This window comes from Pocillopora verrucosa, chromosome 4, assembly GCF_036669915.1.
Source record: "Pocillopora verrucosa isolate sample1 chromosome 4, ASM3666991v2, whole genome shotgun sequence".
Lineage (NCBI taxonomy): Eukaryota > Metazoa > Cnidaria > Anthozoa > Scleractinia > Pocilloporidae > Pocillopora > Pocillopora verrucosa.
Window position 1 is genome coordinate 27210631 of NC_089315.1, and position 19457 is coordinate 27230087.

At 38.2% G+C, this 19457-nt stretch overlaps 1 protein-coding gene across 1 annotated transcript in view; it reads right to left on the reverse strand.

Moving 5' to 3' along the window:
* LOC131775276 (uncharacterized) overlaps window positions 1-19457 on the reverse strand; it is a 41673-nt gene that overhangs the window by 14360 nt on the left and 7856 nt on the right. Inside the window, exons 6-42 of the mRNA XM_066165429.1 lie at window positions 19195-19444; window positions 18823-18937; window positions 18535-18660; window positions 18031-18290; window positions 17596-17686; window positions 16961-17347; window positions 16195-16617; window positions 15282-15917; window positions 13888-14292; window positions 13668-13777; window positions 13186-13477; window positions 12713-12909; window positions 12254-12429; window positions 11960-12132; window positions 11519-11599; window positions 10837-11012; window positions 10252-10324; window positions 10048-10134; window positions 9506-9762; window positions 9259-9367; window positions 8799-9020; window positions 8556-8669; window positions 8003-8083; window positions 7651-7788; window positions 7025-7275; window positions 6604-6703; window positions 6024-6125; window positions 5215-5480; window positions 4901-5006; window positions 4258-4589; window positions 3763-3904; window positions 3237-3559; window positions 2456-2597; window positions 1936-2261; window positions 1180-1333; window positions 476-822; window positions 1-99 (exon numbers count right to left, since the gene is read on the reverse strand). The exon at window positions 1-99 is cut by the window's left edge and continues 40 nt beyond it. Coding sequence (XP_066021526.1) covers window positions 1-99; window positions 476-822; window positions 1180-1333; window positions 1936-2261; window positions 2456-2597; window positions 3237-3559; window positions 3763-3904; window positions 4258-4589; window positions 4901-5006; window positions 5215-5480; window positions 6024-6125; window positions 6604-6703; window positions 7025-7275; window positions 7651-7788; window positions 8003-8083; window positions 8556-8669; window positions 8799-9020; window positions 9259-9367; window positions 9506-9762; window positions 10048-10134; window positions 10252-10324; window positions 10837-11012; window positions 11519-11599; window positions 11960-12132; window positions 12254-12429; window positions 12713-12909; window positions 13186-13477; window positions 13668-13777; window positions 13888-14292; window positions 15282-15917; window positions 16195-16617; window positions 16961-17347; window positions 17596-17686; window positions 18031-18290; window positions 18535-18660; window positions 18823-18937; window positions 19195-19444 — 7669 coding nt within the window. The remainder of the gene's footprint in view (window positions 100-475; window positions 823-1179; window positions 1334-1935; window positions 2262-2455; window positions 2598-3236; window positions 3560-3762; window positions 3905-4257; window positions 4590-4900; window positions 5007-5214; window positions 5481-6023; window positions 6126-6603; window positions 6704-7024; window positions 7276-7650; window positions 7789-8002; window positions 8084-8555; window positions 8670-8798; window positions 9021-9258; window positions 9368-9505; window positions 9763-10047; window positions 10135-10251; window positions 10325-10836; window positions 11013-11518; window positions 11600-11959; window positions 12133-12253; window positions 12430-12712; window positions 12910-13185; window positions 13478-13667; window positions 13778-13887; window positions 14293-15281; window positions 15918-16194; window positions 16618-16960; window positions 17348-17595; window positions 17687-18030; window positions 18291-18534; window positions 18661-18822; window positions 18938-19194; window positions 19445-19457) is intronic.

The window sequence follows — 19457 nt, forward strand, 5'->3', positions numbered from 1 at the left end:
AAACCAATCTTGAGGTCGAAAGCGAACAAAGCGTGCTTTTATGGGTGGCTCTAGTTCATGGAAAACGATAGTGCTTCTATCTGAGTTACCATCAAACTCCTGGGGGAGAGAATTGGAAAAGTGTTAATAACCCAAGGATATGATATGTTCCTCTAAACATACTTTTGAGTCTGCGACTTGATAGGAGGTCATTTAAACATATGAACGATTTTTGTTTCCCCAATATCTGTCTCGAAGTTTTGTCGTCTTTTAATTTTATGCTGTTTACGAAATGAAACCTTGTCGTTGTTCATAAATTTTTGAGTTACATTTCATTATCATTATTTATGTGGTTTGCTATAGGGAATAAATAGAAATTTTGAATTAGGTAATAACGAATGAATTTTGGAATATGTAAGGAGGCAAACCAACAAGTAGGCTGCCCGATTGTTTTGTAAATTAAAGAGAATTGTTTCAATGCATTAAATTATTTAACCTTGTCTATATTTGTTCCTCTTTCCTTATAAAACTGAAGTTCAGCTTCATCATTACCAGACTGCAGCTTGTATTTGATTACCCATTGGCTATATTCATCTCTCCCCTGTGTTCCTACACGCGTAACTTTGGCGTACTGACTACCTAGATCCACCTGAAGCCATGGTTGAACATCGTTTCTGCTAGCTGACCAAGCTCCAGATTTCTTCTTATTTGCTTTAAACTCCAGTCTAGCTTGAGACGCAGCAAGGTGATCGTTCCAGATAGAAAAGGCTGTGATTTGTGCATCAGCGATTGCACCATTTTCCATGCCAAGAGCTTGTTGACAGTCTGATATGTTGATGGATACTACGGGAAGAAAATCCATGGTTTAAGGGGCTTGAATGAAGGTTAAGATATACGCGAAGAGTTTTGATCTCTTCCTTACTTGTTTCCTTCTAATCTACATGTAGGATTCTCCACTTTAAATAGAAAAGCCAAATTGAATATTATGCTGTTTACCTTCTCTACAATGTCAACTCAGTTGATCAAACCAAATAACCTTATTTTCCAATAACTTTGTTTGCAACATAAGGAGGTTTAAGCAAATTATAATCGGAGCACATCAACTAAGGACAAGAAACAACTTGAGAGGCAATTTCAGTACGCAACCATTTAAAAATCCTCTGCACACCTGATAGCTTTAAATGTTAATACATTCCTTACCCCCACTGACATCTTCCAGACAACCGTAAAGCTCGGTCCTCATAGAAATGGGACGGTGCCAGGCCTGTGGTCTAATCTGGATATAGCGAGCTTTGACTGGTGGGTTGATTCTATTATAAACAATTGTATCCCGGTCTCTGTTTCCATCAAAATTCTGAATGGAAAGGCAGTAAACCATAATTTTAAAAATGCTCCAGGTACGATTAAAGTCAATCTCCTCAATTAAAACATATTTGAAGAGTTATGTAACAGCCCTCCTCTTCGGCTTTGATTGACTTTCTAAGGTTGAAACATTTTCGAATTTGAAGGTGTCCAAAACTATCTAGGTAAGCTGCCATTTAAAATCTCCTTTGTTAACCTAGTCTGTAGCTGTTGTGAACCGTGAATTTTGGTGTATCCCATTTGGGTCATTTGGGAAAAATTGCAGCGGAGGATCTGGTTGGTACCAGGATCCAGATTCCCCTTGCAATCAGACACGGGTAATTTTTTGAAAATTGCATGGTACCAAAATCCTTATAACCAAAAGATTGCACCTTACTACTTAACTGGATGGTTTCAATTTAACTGTAACCTGATTGGCCATGGTTCTAGCTTGCGTATAGGGTCAAAACATCAGAATAATGAAATACAGCTTTTAATCCCGATACGATATCACGCTCCAAACACTAAAAAGCTTTTGCAGTAAAAAACAGTCACTTTCTAATGCTTAAACTTTCTTGATTGATATGTATTCAAAGAGTACAACGTAATATTCACCTTTTCCGTCCGTTCTCCAGCTTCCTTGTGGGGTTGGAAATTTCTACCATCGTTGCTGTGCCACAGTGTATACCGTGTCACCCATTGATTGTGACCATTTCTACCTTGTGTGGCAATTCCTGTAACTTTCATGTATGGACTATACAGATCAATCTGGAGCCATTGATGTATATCATTACGTCGTGATGACCACGACCCTGCTTTCCATGTCCCTTTATAATCCAGTCTACCCTGCCAAGCCGCATGATAATTATCCCAATGTGAAGAGGCGCTTATTTGTCTATCGGGAATTGCACCATTTCTCATACCAAGAGCTTCCTGACATTCTGATGGTATACCAAAAAATTTACAAAAATTAGTTTAAAAACGAGCCATAAAATAGTATGTATGACAGAGGCCATAAAAATATTATGAAAGCGAAGAATAAAGGGTAAGGTCTTGTTTTAACCCTGGCAAAATCACGATCTGCAAAAGGCTAAATAACTCAGTACACAGTTAAGATATATGGGAATGTCCTTACCATCAAGACAGCCATACAGTTCTACCCTCATTGATATGTGGTTTTGCCAAGCCCCTGGGAGAAAACGAACGAAGCGGGCACTGATGGGCGGTTTTAATTCATGAAAAACAACCGTATCACGGTCTCTGTTTCCTGAAAAATCCTATATAGATATAAAGATAGTAGTTCCTGTGAAATTGAACAATAGTTTGAAAAACTAACCTAAACTCATGTGAGCTCGAAGAGATACGGATAAATATTGTCCTCCACGTAAAAACCACCTTATCCTCATTTTTCATGGTGTGTTCGCACTTCATTAATCTTTGTTTATGTGATCGAGCTAATACAGCGTGTTTTTCTACTTATTATTATCACCATTATCATCAATATCATTATTATCATTTCTTTGAAATCAAAAACTGAAAATTTCGCTTTGCAAAGTCTGATACCATCAGGTCGACGCTAACAAGACTCATTTATTCAGAAAACATTTTCGCAGCCAAACGCTGCTTTTGACATTAGACCAGCATAGTCCATATTTTCTTGTGCTCACGACAAGCAAGAATTCAAATGGAGGCTAATCGTGTATTCAAATTGTTGCGTGTTTCCCGTTGATCCCTTAGGTCTTAAAGTCAGCTTGCATGAAAGTTACACTAACTTTACCAAAGTTGTCAAACTGTAAGTAATGCCTGAAACTTATGACTTAGTTTGACAGCTAAGAATTTCCTTTTTAATCCAGATCCTATTTTACAACTTTCGATGTTCATGGAGGTTTCCCTAAATCAATATAATTTTTGCTCACCTTGTCCTCACCTTGATCCTTGTAGTATTGAAAATTAAATCCATCATTACCATATTGAAGCTTGTAACTGGTAACCCATTGGTCGGTATCTTGCCTTCCTTGAGTAGCTACCCCTGTAACTATATTATCGTTGGTTCCAAGATCAATCTGAAGCCATTGATGTGAATTCTTTGCAGAAGCCGTCCAGCTTCCTCTCATGCGACCAGATGCTTTAATTGATAATCTCCCACGGCTAGCGACAGAGTTGCCATCCCAGCTGGAAGAGGCACGAATTTGCCCATCGGAGATTCCATTGTCTTCCATACCCAGAGCTTTCTGGCATTCTATTTGAGAATGGAGGTGACACATGGTTTTGCTTATCAAAATCAAATTCATGGTGAACCTCTATAATTTATTTTTTTTCGGAATGTTATGCCTTTTTTGTTTTGTTTATTTTGGTTTTCTTTTGAGGATATACTGGTTCCACAATAAGAGTTTCACATTTTTTTAATTTGAAAATAAAATCACACGCTTTTGATTAACATACCTTTTTGATGACCATACAACTCAACTCTCATTGATATCTGCCTATGCCAAGCCTCTGGTTGAAAGCGAATGAACCGTGCTCTAATAGGTAACTTTAGTTCATGATAAACAACAGAATCCTGGTCTTTGTTTCCAGCGAAATCCTATATTAGCAAAATAGTGACTCTTTAAACCACTAATTGTATTGAAATTTATTCTTGACACAAAGTCAGCATGTGATAACTAAGAGTGTTAAGTTACAAAGATTACGCACATTCAGTTTCTTAAATATCTCGTCTCATTGTCATTGATGCTGATAGTTGATCGTCTCATTGTCATTGATGCTGATAGTTGAATCAAGCATGTTAAGACTTACCATGTTCATGCTTAAAACACTTCTAAGAGTTGATAGAGCTATTGTTTGGCAAAAAAGCAATTAAACGAGTTGGTTGATATCATTTTAAAAAAATGAATAACGAACATAAAGAGTGGGCAGCTGAATAGATTTCGTACACACCTCAAGAGCGGTATGTTCAGGTTTCTTGTAGAACTGGAAGTTTACCCCGTCGTTGCTGTACTGTAACTTATAATTCGTTACCCACTGGGCGTACCGTCCGTTTCTCCCTTGTGTCGCAACACCCGTGACTCTGACGTTATTATTACGCAGATCAACTTGGAGCCACTGGCTATTGTCATTTCTGCCGGCGGACCAAGCGCCTGCCTTTCCTGAAGTTGCGTTTAAGTGTAGACGGCCTCGACTGGCAGCATGAGCCTCGTCCATTGATGATGAAGAACTGATCTGCGTGTCTACCATTTCACCATTTTGCATTCCAAGGGGCTCGTTAATATCTAGAGGTTTTATGACATTAATTACTCATAGATTTAAATGTTACGACACTTAAAAACGTTACATGTACAGATAAGTGTATGATTTAGTGCTAACTTGACGAACAGGCATTCCCTTCGAGTAAAGTTTCGGTCAGAGGGGTGCGGTTTTGTAAAGTAAGATACACAGTTTAACAAATTTTAAAACTAAATGAATTTAAAGCTATTAGTATAGAGTTTTGTGTAATAAACGAGTCGTTCTCTAGGTATTCTGCGCCCAAAATTAGACAAACTTTACAAAACCTAGTTTTCAAGTCTTAAACATGTAAACTCACCAATTTGTCGCCAAGAAATTGGGTCACAAGGCTCTTTAGAAAAGGAAACTTGTTCAATGGCCAGAATTTGGTCCCCAAACTCTTCATAAATACCAAAGAATTTAAGCTGTATTGTGTTGAAAGAAAACGTTCATACTTCACAAGTGTCGGAATTTCTTACAACATTTATGCAAGGGGAGTGTACTTTATAAGACATTATTTAGTCTGCAACAATTGATAAAGGATGCTTGTAATAGAAAAAAGTGAACTTGTTTACATGGAGTCAGCAAAAATTTCTCCTCACAAGTATACCAACAAGAATTACATTTTTGTACCTTTGCTTTGCTGTAATTGCCTGGCAACGGTATCTGAGTATAATTTGTCGCACTTGCCATTTCATCCACAAAGAAGAGCAGTGTGGATAGGTTCGATATTAACGACTGAAGAAACACCTGTAACGACGTTTTGTACAAGTTTGTGGCACCAATGAAATACCATAAGCGTAAGCACTTCCATTCGTTAGTGTTTATAATTGGGGAAGAGAGTGTATAAGGCACTTCAGATGCTCCGGCGCGGAGAAAAATAAATGATACCCCTGGACCTAACAGTGACGTAAGAAATAAAATGCAGCTATTCGATTATGGCCTGAAAGAGGTTAACAGCGATTTCACATGTGAGACATTTCCAATATGTTAAGTGCTGATGTCTGTTAATCGGTCAACAGTCTGTCACTGGTTCAGTTCGTCTGTCATTCAGTCAGTCTGTGAGCAAGTCTATCTGTCAGCCGCTCAGTTATCTTGCCAGTAAGTATGTCCAATTTGGATTGCCCAGTGTCTAATTAATCAATAAATATGTCATATTGTGTTATTTCTACTCTAAAGTTATTGGGTAGACAGTTTGAAGTTGTCCATCAGTATCATGTCGATTAAATGAATGATTCGATTGAGGCATTGAGTCACTAAATTTATTTTTTATTCCAAGCTTTTGCCGATCTATGGCATCGATGCCTTACTTGGATCGGCAAAAGCTTATAACAAAAGAAATATACAGTAGCTCAAGGCCTCAATCAATATAAACCTCACTACAGCTTCTCAGCCTACAAAAAATTGAATGAAAAGTCTCGAATTTGATGACAAACTCCTACCGTAGTTTTGTAAATCTGGATCAGGTGAGTGTTTAGAGAGAGTCCATCCTTCCCGAGTCTCCCAATCACACGTATCCTCTCTAAAACTGCAGTCTGGACTATCTAAAGATTGAAAGAAAATGATAGAAACCTTTTTTATCGAATTCATAAATTCTATCTCATAAGAACGAATGGTCTGCGACTTGGTCATAGACTCACGCAAGCACATAACTTCATCGACTTTCACGTCTATTCGTAAATTGCCATTTGCCCTTGTTTAAAGTGCAGCTGTTCGCTTATGCAAAGAATGGTTAATCTTTTTGGGTGAATGAGAATACAGACAGACGGACGACGAACATCGCGTTACGACCAAAATTGTCTAGCGGAACAGGTTACCAAATTTGCTGAGGTATGGGGCTACGCTAAGTACGCTGCACGCTCCGCAATTTTTGTAAATTTTATTAGTAGATCATTAAAGAGGCTGCCTCGAAATATTTCAGGAGTAAAAAAAACTGTAGCGGCGATGAAAATTATGCCAAGAGATGTCTTTGCTGTAAATAAACCATTGCTTTGCTTTCCCCCTGTGTGTTTTAATCCATACCTTGTGCAATAATCTTTTTACAGTTTCCATCCAGCACAGACATATCATCTATCGCAATGTCACCTTCACTTCCATCACCAGTCGTTCCTTCTATGACAAACTTTGCAAACAGCATAAAAAAATATATGATTTGTGAAAACATTCTCATTAACGTTTTTAATCTCCATATAACTCAAAGTAAGTAAAAAAAGAGAGAGAGAGAGAGAATTACTAAGAACAGCTCACCACCAAGCCAAGATCAGCGAATAAATTTCACCCGTCTTCAAATATTCTGATCAATATACATTTATGTGCATACTTTGGCAGCTGCTTTTTCAATTAGATTTTCAGAAAATGAGAACAGTTCCAGCCAAAAAAATAAAGATAAAGATTAACGTTTCAAACGAAAGGTACGGCAGTTTGATAGCTAAGCGTTATTTACCCTATGAGCCCTTTCACTGATCAGAGAAAATTGACCAAACTTCCAGCGATCCCCTTGATCGCTTGACAATCTCCAAACCAATGTCTCGGATTGATCAGTCCTCAGATAAAAGCTCAGATTACCGATATCTGAGCCGTACATATGATACCAAAACTGAACACAAGCTGTTTGGTTGGGTTCCATCCATTCGCTTAACAACCTTGCCACGTCCCCAGGGCGTTGCGGAGAAGCTTCGATATAGATATACGACCCTATGAAATAACAAATGTTCTTCATTACTCTCTTTGTGTAAGTTATGCCAAATTCCCTTTTTGTGAGAGCACCGAAGAAAGTTTGAGTGACCATAAAGCAAATTTGTACACGTGATAATAAAAAGCTTGTCGTGACGCCATTTCACGATTTTACGTTGATATTATTATTCAGCTGTACCAAGGCACCAAACAAATATAAGACCGAACTTTTCCAACAAAGACCTCTCAAGGAGAATAAGCCGTCGAACTAACTTGGGCGCACTGCACCATGCAAAACAAGTTAGGTAAGGATTTTAAGTAAGATGCACTGTATGTTAACCCGACTGATATTATTTGTTTTCCTACGTAAGAGGAACATTTCATTTCACCTCTTACCGTCTTTGCTTAAAGTGCTATGATCATAACTTGGCCCAGTCTTCTCCGTTGGTGTTTCACCTGCACCTGTTATCCACTGGAAAGTGGCGTTCATATCCGGATTAAGCTGGCACAAGTCATTTTCGAAATTGCAAAACCCTATTTGAAATGACAGCAGTTAGGAGATGTCTAATGGATTATTATGACTCGTGATAAATAACCTCAGAAATTTATCAGTCTTCCCTCTATCTTCGTTCCCCTAACGCAACGGTGACAAGCCACCGTTGGCGCATGTGTCTTACAACTTGCATTATTCTTCTCTCTGCGCTAAATTTGAGTTTATTTAGAGGCTTTAATAGAGTCATGGACTTACTTCTGAAAGATTTACATCTAATTGGTCCTTTGGACTCTTTGGATGAACACGCTAAGTCGTTAAGGCGGCATTTCCCAGATCCTGCAATGCAAATTATCGACTCCATCAAACATGCTACTTACTTCACTGTCACGCTCAAAGGATTAATTCCGCCAACGACGGGATCAATTATCCACGTAAACGAAAGCTTCCCTCCCCAGTAGATACTTATTTGTCTTCACTAGTTCATAAGAATTTGATCAAGACAAAAATGTACATACTGGACGCCTCTCGCAGTTAGAACATTTCAGAAACATCGCTGTCGTTTATTACGCTAGTAGACTAGAAGATAATAACCATAATTTTACGAAGACGCAGCTTTTATTTCTAACACCTTATGATCATGTCCATTTGCGACTCACATAGCTTATTTTGCAATCTTTCATCTTTTCATCCATAAATGGATTACGACGAGACCATAACAGAGGCCTGAAATCTCAGGCTTTCGATGCAAGAACGTGTTATTTCAAAAAATTAACCTTGTTGGTTAAAAAGTTTTCTATGCCTTACTTACCGCAAACTGATGGAGTGTTAGTTCCATCCTTGCAGAAAGGCTCTCGAATACAGGTCTCTGACCAAGCAATGCATGATCCATCAAGACAGTGATGCTTAAAGGGGCATCTATTCCCTAAAAAGCAGTAATTCCAAACTTTTTGGAAATGCAACTCAGCATACATAGATGGGAAGGGCAAATAGCGAGTTTCACTCTAATTAAATCAAGACTCGAAAAGTGGATGGCAAAGGCACATTTACTCACGGCAGTTATTTTCATCATCTCCCTTAGAGCAGTCATTTATACCGTTACATACAGCTGATGCTGGAAGACATTTTCCATCCAGGCAAGCGAACTTATTCGAGGGACATTCACAATTATCTTCATCTGAATCATCGGTACAAGCAAAGTCGCCATCACACCGCAAATTTTTCTTGACACATTCGCCATTCTTGCATTGAAACTGTTTATTCCCGCAACTAAAACCTGAAAATCCAATGCGATCAATAAAAGCTAAGAAAACATACGATTTTTCCTTTCTTTTCTCTTTATCGTCCATGAGATGCATGAAAACTTAATATAGCCTTTTATTTTATGTGGAATTGAAAGAATCAGTGATGTCATTGATAATTGCTTTTTTTTGTTAAAGGTTTACACAATCTTGTCATGCTCAAAACCAGCAACTCAAAAAAACAGTAGAAAAAAGAAAAGCGGCAAATATAACCTGGTTTTGCAAAGTATGGTAGCAAGCCACATTTCTCGGTAGTTACAATCACGTTCTTGATTGCTGCATTTACTTGGTTATGAAGAAAGCCCTCTCCCTCAAATATAATCTAGACAAAAAGATTCATGAAGTACGTATCATCACCTGTCATAGCAAATATCAAAGATTCATAAAAAAAATAAAATATGAACTTTAGAAATAAATGAAGAATTCAATCGAATAAATTTCATCGTCATAATTTACTGACCTGAACTGCAGTAGCGCCGGGCAAAGACACCTCAGCCACTGACCATTTTGTACCATGGTATCCACTAAGCTGCCATGCTAAAATCGGCTCCTCTTTCCTTGGCTCTCGAAGTAGAACTTTTATAGTTGACTTTGATTTAACAGGTATAAGGTAAGTAAACCGTAAGCACAAGCCAACGACTTGATGAAATGGTTCCCATAGTAACACTGGACTCTGTAACTCCGCTTTGTAAGGGGCATTAATGTAGACAAAATTATCTCAGATAAAAATGTGTACAGTAAATTTTATAGCATAAAATGTTCTTTAGTACTTTTTTCTATCAGTAGCGACGTTTAACCAAAAAGATTCTGAATTTGGCATCATAGTCTTTATCAATTCCCTTCAGACCTCTTTAATTTCAGCCCCATCATAACTTATTCAAAGGTGTTTTTTTTGTTAGCAAGAAAAGCAAGTCAATTGCAAAAGACTTAACTGTTGCTCGCAGTACTGCCCTTCTCTTCTTAAGTACTTAAAGTTACTGAGGTATTTTATTGATTTCTTACCAGGAAAGAGCTTCCACTTGGAATTTGCATGTGGGCTAGTCCAGTCGCACTTTGCAGACTCAAAGTAGCATTCTTCTAGCACCACCGCTTTTGAAGAAACACAAAATGTAAATCTCCGTTAGCAGTGGTTAAAGAGCAACATTTACGGATTCACACAGACACAGTAATTCTTTTAATCCTTTATGTCAGTGCAAAAGGAGTTACCTCTTAGATCTACTTGTCCCAAGACTCGCTCCTCGAGAATTTCTTCTGGATGTTCCACGAATGAATAGCTGGCCTGAAAATAATCACAGCGTATGGGTTACTACTTTTAAATATCACAGGTTCCAGTTCAGTGAGGCTTATCGCTCGTGCATGCACCACTTTGCTTTATCTTAAGGCTTTGTTCTTATCAAATAAAAGATTTGTAGTCATCCAACCTGGCTAATGCACAAGTAATGCTCGTTTGTCTCGATGTAGTGCGGGCCACAAAGTTTCGACTACGTACGTTTTACTTCTATTTTTAAGGTGATGGGGTCGACAGACTGTTAGATAGTTAAGATCAATGTGTTTTCACTGATACCGATGACCAATTCAGTGATCAAAACACGAAAATATAAATGAATAAAACTAAAACAAAAGAGTGATGAAAAACGAACCCCTACAATTTCAAAGTTTGCTTCATTATGATTCATATTATTGCCAATTTTTTTAAATAAGCATGCCATGGTGTCTTGTGAATTTTTTGCCGTAAATGTAGTAGGAATCATCACTTAAATGATGATAACTACTTAAATGAGAGCTACTCACCTTCAAAGTAAAATTTCCAGGTTGAACGATCGTGTTAAAAACTACCTCAAATGATGTGTTAACACAGGACAGGCTCACTGCTGAATTCACTTTTAGATTTTGTCCGAGGCATGAGATGTTCAGTTCCAATGGGCAGTCAGGACAATAAACTCCCTCACAGCAAAACTTGTAATATCCTATAATTTGACCAAACATGTTGTATGATGGACCCATTTTATTGTCTACAACTTTTCTTGGCGAAACCGCAACTTATGAGAATAGATTCATCAATTACACCCCAAAATATGAGTACAAAGTGGTTGATCGTCGGGCTTAAAGTTCTACTCGCAAGTTTAAACAGACAGTCTACCGTCCTTCTCTCGTAAAGTTAATCCTAATCACGCGTTTCGAGTTAGCAATCATCAAATGTCTTCAAATATGTTGTTCGAGGCTTTTTCGACGCAGTGTTGCGTCTCAGTTAAGAGAGGTATTCTTTAATTGATATATTTCTGAAACGTCACATAGTACCGGCCACGAACTTTTTCTCAATCACATGATGATAATTTATGTAAAGAAAAGAGAAAGAGCTCCAGCTTCCTTTGGAGGGATCGATTCCGACATCATCACTCAAATCTTCCCGGTTCCCCATATTTCAATATGTGAGACAATCCTCGTAGATGTAGGATAATACCAGTAGACCAACCTGTTATGAGTAAATTTGACCCAACGAAGGCAGATATCGATGTCTTGTGATTCTTAAGTGACATTTCAAAATTACGCGTCCCTTTGAAGAGAAAGAAAATTTTACACCTCAATTAAAAAAAGTATTGGAAATGAAGATGTTTGTCTCCTAATACATGTCTTTTTTCTTTTGTTTCTTTGTTTAATAGTGGCACCGAACAAAAGAAATTCCAGTAGCTCCCAGGAGAAGTTATGAGCTTCAGCTTCATAGTAAAGATGTCTAGGTCCGTGAGAGAGACATAAATAAATCGTTGTATTAAACAGTCTGTTTTGTTTCTGTGTGTTTGTCTTCCTTTTTTATGAGTGTGAAGCACTTTCTGTTCATGCTTTTCTCCCTAACTTTGTTTCCTTTTTCGTTTCCTTTTTCTGCTTTAACCAAATAAACGAATCAGAATGTCCCTACCTGGTTTAGTCCAAAACAGTCTTTCTCCAGTAATAGGCCGTTCATATTCCCCATTTGGGTTACGCATGCCCACAGATATGTGATCATTGCCGTCTTTTTCTCTACCGAAGATCACCATTCGATAAAAGCGACACTTGCTAAGGACGATTGGCTGAGATGTTTGCTCTGGGTACCTTCAATAACAAAGTAATTAGAGTATATCAATTCTAATGACGACTAAAAATGTCACCAAAATCATTTTAATTAATGAAAAAAGTACTTATCATAATTATTTATTACTTGCGCATCACTTACTTGTCCCATCGAAGATATTCTGTCCATTTTTTAACATAAATAATTGGTTGGTTCGTTGCACTTTCCCCAGATTCTATTTTAACTCTTCCGATGCCTGTCTCTGTGACATCGTACTTCCATAACTCACACATATCGTCGCACGCCGCATAAAATGTGTGGTTTCCGCTCAGAGAAACCTGAAACAGCATTTCACAATTGGCCTGCTCGGTCAAATTCTATCAAATATTTTCTTTTAATAAAAAAAAGTGATAGCACCAACAACATAAACAGCAGCGACACCGACAACAAACTTAATCTTAACATTTAAAAAAGGCATGATTACGGTGATTCTTTCATACTACCTTTCAATTGAGATACTCCCTACTTTTCGAAAGGAAAAGTGCACCTTACAACGCATCAAAAGCCCAACAATCGATCTCAGGTGAGTGCAAAAATACGTTCCCTATGATGAGATTTTACCTGTAGGTAACTTGTCAATCGTTGAACATAGTTTTCTGCCAAATTTATTGGCGCATCAAAATCTCGCAAAATAATCCGGCTTTCAGGTGGACCTTGAATTAGAGGATATTCACGCATAGATGACGTCTTTTTGGAGTTATAGTCGTATTTATTGTACCATCCTTCACGCAAAACTCCGTGTACCTCTCGGGTCGACTCTATATTAAGTCAAACATTGAACAAATATGTTTACTCTCACAAGCAGAGCAGCCCCCGAAAAAGATATCTCCCGCCCATTTTTAAATGACACAGGCCGAAGTAAAATTGCTGAATGGAATACCCTTACATCACGTTGGCTCACCTCTTTATCAAAGATTATAAGTGCGAAGGCTGATACCAAAGAATGTAAAATAAGCTTGATTAGCTTCTTCTTTCCCTCACTAACAAAAACGTATGGGCCAAAAAAAAATTATAGGAGTCTTTCAATAACTTACCAATTGTTTCCACGACAACATGGCAGAGAACTAACGTGACATTATCACCCGTCAGCGTTATTTTCACATTATTTCCAAGTGCGGGTGGTGAGCAATCAAAAATGAACTCATGTGTTGTTCCATCGTATGCCATCGATTTGGAGCATGTTGGAGACAAGCCAGTTTGACTGGTTGTCACACTAACATCGATGATTCCAGAGTCACGTGGACAGCAATCGATTTTGTCAGTTATAGAAACAGAAACGACATACAGCAGTTTGTTAAAAGTTGCTTGCCACCAGGGATTTGATTCCTAAACCGACGAGAACGTAAAAAGAAATGAATAAAACATAGGGGAAAATATTTTGCTCAAGCCAGAACAGATGACATTTCTAGTCCATCTATTTTCACTAAATGGTAGGAAATTCTTCTGCAGGTTTCGATCCAGAAAAACTCAACAACAGATTTAGCACGCGAATTAAGCAACCAATGTCGTTACTGACCTTCAAAGAACGAAAGCAAGTAGAGTAAGATCCATCTATGGCCAGGATAGGTTGGAATGGCTGCAAAATACTTGAACATCTTATCAAACTCCGGTTTGACAACGACTCTTCTATAATATAGTAAAAATGTTACAATTATATTTAGCAAATAACCTTCTCAATTGTTATGATTGTACGAGAGGTTTGAAAAACCAAAACTTTTCCTTCGTAAGGAACTCACCAGCTTTTTTCTGACACAGTGGGTATCTCTTCAATGTACACGCACCACTTCTTATCCCCGACGAGCCACCAGCCAGATAACCACAGCTACGGGTTTTTTTAATTGTTTTTGGATATCCTTGCTTCCACAACGAGCTATGTAACGGGCTGCCGTCAATCCATGTCCACTCGTCCTTGCTCAACAGGCCAATGAAGAAACTATTATAATATGGCTTGAAGCGTCTTATTTCTTCTAACAAATTGGAGAAAGTGGATCTCAAACCTTCACGAGTTATCTTGGCCAAGGTTCCACCGCTTCGATTGCACTTCCTTAAAGACTGTTGCCAATTAAGTTCCTTTGAGGGATGTATAAAATAGCAACCACCATGAAGGGGAAAAAAGCCCGGACGGCACCATGATTGGGAAACTTAATGGAAAAGAAACAAAAAATCATGTCAACAGAGCCATTCTATAGTTTTTGATTGTAGTACACGCCACAATTATCAGGAATGACAATCACGTGTTGCTCTGCTTTTAGTTTCAATATTGGGTCTACTTAGTCGATAAAAGTGGCTTGTTAATGTTTGAAATTTTGTCATCAACGACAATATCAATAATTCGATAATTTTATTTGGCCTTACTACTAAACTACATAATTGCAAATTGACCCATAAAATGCACAGACGTCAAAAGAGATATTCCCCACACTGGCTGCACACCATCCGCCATTCTGAAGTGCAAACATGCGAAACCCCTTTTGCGAGCTGCGAGGGTGCACTTTTCGATCGGATTTTCACGGTCCTGGTAGGCACCGAGCAATAAAGGGTCAGCGTCTTCTAATTTTGGAATTGCACGATTACTTGTGTCACGATAGCATCCTACTTTTTTGTAATCTAGTGAGGTCCAAGGTAATACGAAAGAAGCAAAAGTATTGAGTAAAAATAAATCTTCAAGGTCAATAACCTTAATGTAGTTCCTGGCTGACCTGAATTAGAAAAAAACTATTCCAAGGGCACCAGGTTGACGAGTTGAGTTGAGTGAAGTGTTATCCTATTATGTATAAAAGACCATACATTACAGAATCACCTTAAGAGGTGTCTCCAAATTAAAATTGTAAACGTTTCAAGAATAAAACGTCGAGTCTGTAATTTATACAGCTGAATCTTAGGCATTGCCTACAAGGGCAGGTTAGACGAATCAAAGAAATCGGGAAAGGGAGAGAGAGATCAAAACAAAAAATAAAATAACAGTAGAGGCTAAAACGCAACTCCATGGTAAAGAGAAGACTGATACAAGAAAACACACTAGGGTCAATTAAAATAAAAATTGGCTGGTTCTTGAAACAACGTCACTGGGTATAAATTTTGCCTTTTTGAGAAAACAAGGTCCAAACAGACATTTATTAGACATGCTTACTGGTTTGATTGCATCTTGTCTTTATCTTCATAATTTGATCCACGGACAATGCTTGAGCGTAGAACTGCAAGCAGGAAACTTTGCCATAAAATTGTGTCTCACGATTGTTGGATGCTCCTATCGTAAGATTTCCTTGAGTCGCCAATTCCACGTTAGATCCAAGAGACTTGCTCATAACCATGCTGTCATTCACCCACACAGACGCAACGCCAGTGTGATAGTCGTATGTGGTCCCTATAAAATTCCACTCATTTATTTTGATAACACCATCCTTACGCAATAGGTGAATCTTAGAACGATCCCTAACCATATAACGTGTTTCAAGTCCCCAAGTTGAAGGAAAAACCCACATCGAGCAACCGTTATCATATATCGGACCAGCACGAGTGACAGAAGCGTCAGGGTGGACCCATGCAAAAACACTCATCGAAAACCTTGTATCAAGTTCTCCCTCATTTTTAACTTCCACGTAGCTGTTATTCAAACCACTGAAGAGAAAGGAGCCAACTGGATTACCCCAGGGACCTCTTGTCAGCGTGATGTTATCAAACACTGCTTTAGTGGTTCCATTTGGACTCAGGTTAACAACTCCGTTGGTGCGACTGGTAGAAAAGAGAGCCACAGGTAGGGGGACGTCTTAAAAATTAAACAGATTTGTGATATATGAACAATATTTTTCCATCGACTTTCAAATGATCATGAACAGATGAAAACAATCTCTATGCTACATAAATGTCTATTGCGAGAAGTCTTTTTGAAAAAAAGTAGTTCGAAGGAATTTCAAAAAACTATAAATTACCTAGCGTTTTTTTTTCCTCCAGTCAAGTGAAGTTTACATAGAAAAAACATAGTAAACGGTTGAAAGAGAGGGATAGACTAATTTGATTTATACATCATCCACTAAATGACATACCTAATGGTTCCTCACAAATATATCCTTCACGGCTCCTGCAGGATATATCATTCCAGCGCCATCCGTACCCAGCCCAGTTTGAATTCCATTCATTTAAGAAAGCTCCACATTTACCGTCTCCGCTTGGTTCATTTGGCCCCCATAGACTTTCATTACTCTTTGCATTCTCACCATCTATCCAAACCCAACGTAGGTTGCTATCAAGTCCAAGTGTAAGATCGCGGTATTCACGCTTGAGTTTTTTCCGCTTATCTGCAAGGGCCTCCAGTTGCTCTGCACTATTGACTATAGCGATTTCGCTCTTCTGTTTGTGACACAGGTTCCGGGCAATCCGCCACGCCTTAGATGATTGGAAATAGAACATGAAACATGCTTTTCCTAGTTTGTACCAACCAGGTTCACATCCAGAAATAGAACGGCTTTCTGCAAAGAAAATATTTCATGGATTTTTTCTCCATTCAACTGGCACTCACTCTGGTTTGTAACTTGCCTGGTTTACGCACAATTCCCATCTTTCAACGAATGATCTTTTTTTTAATACTAAAATTTGGTTTTAAAATAAGTGAGAAAATTAGAAAATAATCATGTACATGACTTCCCATCAATTGAATAGGGAACTCAACCTTGTTGTCAATCTCTCTTTCTCTCTCGTTTTTCTATGGCGCGAAAAACAAAAATCGGGCGTGAAAAAATTGCTTCCTCAAAGTATGTAGCCTAAAGAAACATTTTTCAGGCTTCATTTAAACAGTCTTTTCCTCATCCTCACCTGATTGAACCACATTGCAGGCATAAAAAAAGAAATTCGTCTCGCATTTGCAACCATCCATTAGACTAGGATCTTCAAGAGTGATCATAGGCCCAACCCTATCTCTGCTAATGAAAAAAATCTTACTGCAATTCAGTGACAAATCCTTGTGATTGAGGACAGCAACATCCAAGGGATAGTTATTATAGTTAAAAATATCTAGCTTTGTGGTAACGAAGCTGTGTCCCTTTGCATAAGGGTAGATGAAAAAAGTCTTCTCTGTCGGATTTCCTTGGGGATGTTCGATACTGAATCGGAACTCGTCCGAGTACCGATTGTCTTCAGAGGGTCTTGTCGATATTCTGAAATCTTTCCCCATGGTGGAAGACACGTAGAACGTTGCTTTACCTAAAATAATAAATTCAAATGGAATCATGGATCATGCTTTTTATGTCAAAGTCTGCCTCACAGCGATTCTTAGCGAAGTTTCAAACGATCAAACTAACTTAGCAAATTCCAGCAGTTACGTCAATAAACACAAAACTGAAAAAACCACATTAAGGTACTGCTCCATAGATTGAAAATGAAGTAAACACCGTTATCATGTGCCCAAATTATTTCCATATAATCGAAAGAAGATATTGATATTGCCGTACTTAATTGGTGACAATGTCCGTGTTGAAACGTGAAGTCGTCCAGGGCTGCGTCTCCACTACCGCTTCTCCCTCTAATACCATCAATTATTATCTAAAAATGACAGAGAAGAAGACTTCCAAGCTATCATGAGATCTCACGTAAACGCGGTGAGAGACAACTTATTTTATACATCAAAGTTCTCCCGTTTGTTGAAAATCTTAGAAGTCCTAATTTTTTTTTTTCTGGAGAATGATATTGCAGCCAGCGTTTAATCTCCCTGAGTTTTGAACCTGTCACTGAACCTTACTGAAAATACTTGGTAAGACTGCTGTAATTAACAGCGCAATTAAAATGGCAGAAGTCATAGGAGAACTCTCTTTATAGTGGAAAAGATAAATCTATTCTGACTGTAGCCACCTTGGGCAGAGGTTATGATTCAAAAAGTGACGTCCCACCTGATAACTTGAAGTATCGTTTATGCTAACTTGCCCTTGAATCCATTTGTTTCCTTGCTTCTTGGACCTCAGCCAAAGCGGTTGTAATCTGTCTGCAGCCTGTCTTCTTATGTACACAACAACACATCCCATGGACGAGCCATACATGTGGTAGTAGAACATCATGCAATGTGGTCCTCTTAGCCACGGACTCGTGAGCCTTGCAGTGTCTCCCATCTTCCTCGGTCTCGATGTTTCAATATAAATGTAATAACCAGATCCTTTCGATAGAAAAACGAGTATTACAAGCACAAATTCTTCATTTAGAGTAGCAAATACTAGTACAATCTAATTTTTCTGATTCAGTTGCTAAATCTTCATTCATTCGTTTTTGAGCAGGCAGGGTGCAAATCAATTATGTTATGACCGCTTAGATCAAGTTTTATACCTTCCATCTCTGCTTAAAGTGATTTACCCCGCATGCGGAAATACCAGTCTTCAAAAGTACTATTTACTTCGTTTTACCTGAAGTATGGTCCCTTCTAGGTCCAGTCTGAGGGCTTTTTGTCCGGCCTTTTTTTCTTCTCCATGCGAAGATAAAATTTAAATCTTTCCTCCAAAAGCACAAGTTACGATCGAAGTTACAATTCCCTAAAAATAAAAGATGTGATAGCCGTTATCTTTAAAGTTGAAAAATAAGAAATTTATAGCAAAAGTTCGGAAACTGCGCATTTTATAACAGACTATCAAGAAATAAACGCGAGAGAATCATGAATGGTTCTGTAATACTTTGAACAGAAGCATGACAAGAACCTTGTACGTTGGTGCTAAATTCCCTCTCGTCATGACATAGTCCATCAACTAAGTTGACGTCATAGACTGCTGTATGACTTGTGTAGTTTTTGCCAACTGTTGCTTGCAGGACAATCTGTGATAAGAATTATCATTGAAATTATATCTTATTTATTTACTTATTTTGGGACAGTGCAGTCTAATCTAATTGCTTGAAAAGGTTATCAGTGGGCAAGGTGGACATAGGACTAGCACTACTCCTTACTATTTTATATTACAGTGACAGATAAATCTATTCATATTGCAATTCTCGGGATCATAGAAAACTCCAGAGTTAGATAAAGAAGATTAAATATCATCTCATTGTTTTCTTCCTTTAGAATGTGTGTATACCTGACAATCGTCAGTATAACCGATATCGACGCTGGCCATTATCCGCTGACTTCCCTGATCTCCTGACTTTTTCCACACCAAGTCATTTCTTTGTCGCCCTCGAAGTTGAAGTAAGACATCCAGTCTTCCCACATCACGGCCGGACAAGCGATAAGAAAAGCGGAAACATTTTGGTCCCCGAAGAAATGGACTCGATAACTGAGCGGTTTGATTTACTTTGTCAGGATGTGATTCGATATAAATGTATTTTCTTCCTCTTGATA